Source organism: Phragmites australis, chromosome 6 (assembly GCF_958298935.1).
Source record: "Phragmites australis chromosome 6, lpPhrAust1.1, whole genome shotgun sequence".
NCBI classification, from domain to species: domain Eukaryota; kingdom Viridiplantae; phylum Streptophyta; class Magnoliopsida; order Poales; family Poaceae; genus Phragmites; species Phragmites australis.
This window is the reverse complement of record NC_084926.1, coordinates 33312053-33318833: the sequence shown is the minus strand read 5'-3', so window position 1 is coordinate 33318833 and position 6781 is coordinate 33312053. Positions and strand designations below refer to the sequence as shown.

Below are 6781 nucleotides of genomic sequence, written 5' to 3'. Positions count from 1 at the left end.
GTTGAAAACTTCGTCACAACTCACGAGTCTAATGATATTATTTGAGAGACATCGCAGACGAATGAAGACTTGATTTATGCCATATGAACGATAATACCTGACTCAAACCTAAATTTTCTGCCATATTACCCGATTTGCCAATAGGACACTGCTGCCGGGACCTGATCGAGAAGTTATTATTTCTGTCAAATAAAAAATGTGCAGCGCTGCTGTTCTAACGGGGAAAAGAAAATCCAGAGATAATGCTCCAATCCTAGGGCCGGTGCTTTGTCAGAGGAAAAAAAAGAGAGGAAAAAGCCTCCTCCCCTTCCGCCTCCGGGCTCCTCTCACGTCAGGGTCTCAGGGACACCATTGGGCCGCCGAACCCTCTCTTCTCCGGCGCCGACCCGTACAAGCCCCCCCTCCCCCCGGTCTTCCTCCCACCGAAGCGCGACGCACCGAATTGTTCTTTCTTCTCCTCCTTCTCCCCCTCCTGCCCGCTTCTGGATTGGCGTGAAGCGGACGGGAGATCCATCCAGCTCGATTTCTCTCGTTGGTAAGGAAGCTTTCTTGGCTTTGTTCTCGTAGGAGTTCCGTTCTGGTCTTCTCTTTGCTGCTAGGAATGCAAACAGATCCATGTCTCTCTTGCTCTTGGCGCAGGTAGCTGCGGATTTGTTTGCCACCCGGTGCTAATCCAATCCATCAGTGGGTGGATTGGGTTCTTGGAGATCTTGGTGGGGGATGTTCTGCTCGTAGCAGCTTATTTCCCAGAAACTTTTGGGGGTTCAACGCCGCCCCTGCCATGGAATCAGGTGCTCAGTCAATTCTTCCCCTTAGTTTATTGAGATTCCCGTGATAGTACATTATTCATTCCCGTGGAGAGGTTCTTGTGATAACGATTGGGTTGTTCTGGTGAACCATGTTTGTTTTCCCCTTGACTTTTCGGGTTATTTTTTTGAGATTATTTATAGTGACAATAAGCGATGATTTTGAAATCAATCAGTTGATATCCTAGCATGGGTTTTCTTTGCAAGGGATATTATGTTAATTGGTTGGATAATTTTGTCATGGTGGTGAATTGACCTAATAATACCTATTTGAGTTATTTATGGTGTCCACCGTTGTTTGAATTAGTTATTTAGTTGAGTGAATGAATCAATAAAGCTTGTGAATTTTCAATGATTCTGCTGTTCCAATATTTGTATTAGTGGCTGAAATTTGCAGCATCGATCGGATTATGCTAGTTAGAGCAGGTTATTCTATTGTAGGATTGATTGTGGGTGTGTAGCTCAGAGTTACCCTAGCAACTTGATAGGTGGAGGCTTTTTGAGATGTGGTATTTTTGTGATGTTTTCAGTGGGCTATAATATAATTATTTGGTATTGATTGAATCACAGCGGTGGCCTTTACTTGTTTATCCTTTAATAATTCACTTGAAGCTGTAATTGTTGCTTTTGATGATTGCTTAGCTATTCACACTCTATGATTAACATTCTATTGTTCATTTTAAGCTGCCTTTCCATTGTGGACTCATTTGATCCTTGAGTCTGCTACATGCAGTGTTGTTTTTGCATGTTATGCTGTAGCATCCGATAGTGATTGCTGGATTCTTTATTATCTCTGTACAGGCGATACCAATTTTGATGCATCACAGTATGCTTTCTTCGGCACCAATGTGGTGGAGGAGGTCGAGCTAGGTGGATTGGATGATGATGATGGTGGTGGTGATGCTGGATTTTTAGCGCCTGGTGATGAAGAGTACCCTCCTTATGGAAGGGATAGTATGTTAGAGGTAGCATAGATGATAGATCTCCTTTATGCTTGATAGATTTCGTATATGTTTGACATTATGAATGTAATCCATTTTCTTTCTTTTTTTTGTTCCCAAAAAAAGATGCTGCGATGCATAAGCATTATATTGATGACTTTATAAGCCAAATAGATGTTGGACAGCACACTATAAAGCTTCCTTTTATATCAGAAGTTAGTAAACTCGTTTTTGAGTTCGGAACTTGAGAGGTGGTTCTCCTAGAAATTAATTTGACCATTCATGCCTCTTTTGTTTTCATTTTGGTTCACTTCATCAGGTGGCTGGCAGAGGATACAACCAAATTTTTTTAGGATAACTCATATAGCCAAATAGTCAAATGCATTGTTATGTAAACAGAAAAAGCTAGCATTGTCTTTTGTGATTCTGAAAATCTCCTAGCACTGCTTCAGATGAAAGCCTGGAAGATAATGCAGTCAATCATATTTTGGGGGAGCTACTACATCACCAAATTAATGTCGCCTTGAAATTGAGGAAGTTGGCATTATGCTTTTGGAATAATACAATTGTTAACTATTATGGGATGCAGACAGCTAAATTCTATATACATAACCTGGAAGAATTAGGAAGTTTGTGATGATTGGTGAATGCATTATACTAGCGGTAGTTCAATTCCTTTTAGCTATGTACTATTTTAGGAAGGAAATATTGCAAATTATCATGTGGGTTGTGTCCTGTGTTCTTTCCAGTTTTGCTTTACTTCATTAACCATGGAACCTGAACATGCATTTAGTAATGATATAGGCATGCCTTTAAAGATTTGAAGCCACAGCATCACTTCTTTGTGCCACACATGAATATATCAACTGCTCATGTTGTTCAAACTTGCTTTTGCAGGATGAAGGTGTAGGTTCATTTATTGATGTTGATGATCTTGCTGGAACATTCTCGAAGGTGTGCTTTCTTTGAAAAGTTAAATCTTGCAGCTATATCATGTACACGCATATGTAAATATGTAATTCTTGGCATTAATTTAACAGAATGATGATGCATATGAGTTCTTTCAAAAAGATTATAGCACGTCACTATAGTATTAGAGTCATCACATGAGCTGCATATATTGGTTTTACTTTTACCTCAATTACTACGTGCCTAATTTACATCTTTGTTTTGTTGCATTTGCTCTTTTTTATCGTTAAAGCTGATTTACTGATTTCATGCATTCTTCACTTTCAGCTGACCAGAATTGTTAATGGACCAAAGCAGCCAGGAATAGTTAGTCACAGGGGACCTGTTTCTAGACAAAGTATCTCTTCGTATCACTCAATTGTATTTAGATTCATCAGTTGTTGCTGATATGATTCTTCAATCTACATGCTTCGGTGTTCATTTTCCTTTTCATATTTTGAGGATATGCTTGGTCTATGTATTTAGCTGTGCATTATGTTAAATTATTAAATAGAGAAATTGTTTCTACAATGCATTAGATAGTTAATTGAAAAATAAGTCATAGTTTGCAGACTGTCCAATATCACATACTTTGTAGAATGTTATTGTGACCCCTCTGTTTCAAAATATAAGGCTTATAGGTTTTTTTTTTCAAAATATAAGGCATCCATGTAGTTTCAAAACTATATTATCTCTTTTGGCCTCATTGATCTTTCCTTTCTTCAACATTTATGAGTAAACACCCACACAACTATATCCGCGTTCCGGGACTAACACCATGGACTATGGACCCTATGATCATTTTTCGCCACCATTCTCTTGGTTTCATACCTCAATCCTCATGCCCAACCAAAATTTGCCTTATAAAAATAAATGGAGTGAGTACTTCAAGCAGCTTTATTGTGTCTTCCCAATGGGATGGATTTATAATATTTGTTATCTTATCTGTTATCTTTCATTGCTAGACTGTTGATTTCAGTCCACCAGTGATAAGAACAATCTTGTTCTCTTTTCTGTTTTTCTAAGCATTGCTCTGTTTCTCTAATTAATGTTTATTTTAATGCTGCAATATAGGTTCTAATGCAGACTGGGTGAATGAGTCTGGATCTTCATATTGGCCTACGCAGCCTGTATTGGACACTGAACAAGGGCTGGATAAGAAGAATTGGTGGTCTCAATCACCCCATTCAGCCAACTTCGTTGATTCTAGACTGCACAGGACATCCTCATCCCCACAGCAAGATGCTCAGTACAATCCTATGGAACCTATTCTTGGAGCAAAGCCATCTCCTTTGCACAGAACGTCATCATACCCCCAACAAGAGCCTCAATACAGTAATACTGAACCAATTCCTGTGCCTAAATCATCATTCATTTCGTACCCTCCATCTGGTGCAGAATCTCATTCTTCACCTGGTCAGCCACATCATATGAACATGCTGTCTCCTTCCACTGCATTCCAGATGCCTATGTCCGCACAAAATGATCTACCCCTTCCCCAGTTCCCTCATGGAGGTACGCCACCGGGACCACTATTTGGTAGGGACCTGGCTCATATGGGTTCAATGGGCGTGGCAACTAAAAATGTGCAACAAAATCATGTTTTAAATAGTACACCAATGCGTGGGAACGGTGCCAGGTTTATGCCGGGTTTGATGCAGCATCAGTTGCAGCGTCCAAATGGATTGATGCCACCGCCTCGTCAACAACATGGAATGCTGCCAATTCAACAGTCTCCACCACATTTCTCACAACTACATGCACAGATGCTTGGTCCCCAGCATTCCCCACCACAAAACATGCAAATGTTTGGTCCTCAGCATTCCCCACCACAAAACATGCAAATGTTTGGTCCTCAGCATTCTCCATCACAAATGATGAGTAGATTTGATGTGAATTTCACTATGCCTGACTTGAGTGATCCAAGAGCAAGATCAATGTTACACCATGGAAGGCAGGGGCAACGATATCCTCATCAAGGTTACGAGCTTAGTAATATGAGGATGGATAATGGGTGGCCACGGTTCAGATCCAAGTACATGTCCACTGAAGAAATTGAGAACATTGCAAGGATGCAGAAGGCCGCCACCCACATCAATGATCCGTATATTGATGATTACTACCATCAAGCTTGTTTGGCTAAAAAAACAGCAGGTGCACAACTAAAGCACCACTTCTGTCCAACCTTGATTAGAGATCCATCTTCCCGTGCACACAGTAAGGATGAGCCACATGCATATCTCCAAGTTGATGCTCTTGGGAGGCTCCCATTTTCTTCGATCCGCAGGCCTCGTCCGCTTCTTGATGTTGAACAAGCCTCTGCACCAAGTGATAACACGGAAAAATCTGTGTCAAAGCCTCTTGACCAAGAGCCTATGCTGGCTGCTAGGATTACAATTGAAGATGGACTTTGTCTACTACTTGATGTAGATGATATTGATCGCTTACTGCAATTTAGCCACCAGCAAGATGGTGGTTTGCAACTGAGAAACAGAAGACAGACCCTCCTCGAGAAACTGGCAGAATCACTTCAGTTAGTTGATCCACTTGCCCCTAATAAGAATGCACCTATGTCTTCAAATGATGATCTGGTGTTTCTCCGGATAGTTACTCTACCGAAGGGTCGAAAACTACTTTCTCGTTACCTTGAACTTGTGACTTCTGGCAGTGAACTTGCAAGGATAGCATGCATGGCAGTCTTCCGGCATCTAAGATTTATATTTGGTACTATGCCCTCGGATATCAGCACAGCTGAGGCAATAACTAAACTCGCGAATGCTATATCCACCTGCGTTCTTCGGATGGAGTTGAGTGATCTCAGTGCTTGCCTTGCAGCTATTGTGTGTTCGTCATTGCAACCACCTCTTCGACCCCTTGGATCCCCTGCAGGTGATTGGGCTTCTGTCATAATAAAGTCTGTACTGGACAGAGCAACAGAGCTGCTCACTGATCAGCATGTGGCTTCAACCTACAGCATGCAGAACCGAGCTCTATGGCAGGCATCATTTGATGCCTTCTTCGGGCTGCTTACACGGTACTGCATGAGTAAATTTGATAGTGCGGTTCATACTGCGCAATTGCAACCTGCCGCTGCAGCAGTTATAAGCAGGGAAATGCCAGTAGAGCTTCTACGTGCCAGCCTCCCCCATACTAATGAGGATCAGCGCAAGCAGTTACTCAGTTTCGCTCAGCGCACTGTGCCTGTCGGCAGCCATAGCTCTCATGTTCTGGTAGTGGACCCATGACATCAGAGTCTGTCCCAAGCTGAGATAGTCAGAAGAACTAAGAGGAAGCATCAAGTTCCTGTTTTGGTACACTATATACTTGATAAAATGGCTCTTTAAGAGGTTTGTTATGCTTTTCCTGAAAGGTTAATGTTGTGATTAGTAACATGAATGATGAATCTCAAGAAACAAGATTTAAGAGGGCTGGAGCATCAATGAACATGTCTGCCTTGATTATGTTTGTAGGGATGCCAGATGTTTTGCATGTATTATGCAACCAGATATGTTTTGTCACTGGGAAATGTTTTCTCTGGGTCTGTTGCTCTTAAGGAGGAAACCCCAGGCGGTCTGTAGCTGTTACTTGGAGACACTGTTTAATTGTTCCTCAAGGTGATATATCAGCGAGTATTTGTCTTGCTTTTTTCTGTAGTTCTGTCGGCCTCAAGACGTGGAAGTTGTGATGGCCACAACACGTCCTTAAGTTACTGAAGTCATTTTGGTTCGTCAGGAACAGTGCTGATTCTATGAAGTTTGTAAAATGCTAATATGTTTTTGGACCGCCTTCGCTTCTCGGGAACCTCATTAGAATCGATGCTGTGTTTTTCTATGCTTGATGTGCAGAAAGTGGACAAGCTTGCAAGTATCGTTGTAGTGAATTTCAGCATACTTTTGGATAAAATGCCCCCCTTCTTTCGAAGCGTTGATATGTTACCGAGAGTTATGCTTATGCTGTTATATTGAAATCGTTGTTGCACTAAAATCTGGGCAGCAGCATGTGTTAGGCCAACTTCAGCTGAGTCGGTATCCGGCCCGGGTTAGGCATCCACGTCGGATGCGGGGCGCGGGCCGTGCGGCATCGGTC

The 6781-nt window shown here is 41.9% G+C and overlaps 1 protein-coding gene across 1 annotated transcript; it reads left to right on the top strand.

Annotated features, from left to right (window-relative positions):
- The first annotated feature begins 227 nt into the window (after positions 1-227).
- LOC133922257 (protein PAT1 homolog) lies at positions 228-6526 on the top strand. The gene is given in 7 exon segments (XM_062367501.1): positions 228-535; positions 640-791; positions 1608-1771; positions 2645-2701; positions 2984-3053; positions 3770-5911; positions 5914-6526. Coding segments are annotated over 6 exon segments (2493 nt in total). The 5' UTR covers positions 228-535; positions 640-781; the 3' UTR covers positions 5964-6526.
- Positions 6527-6781: the final 255 nt, after the last annotated feature.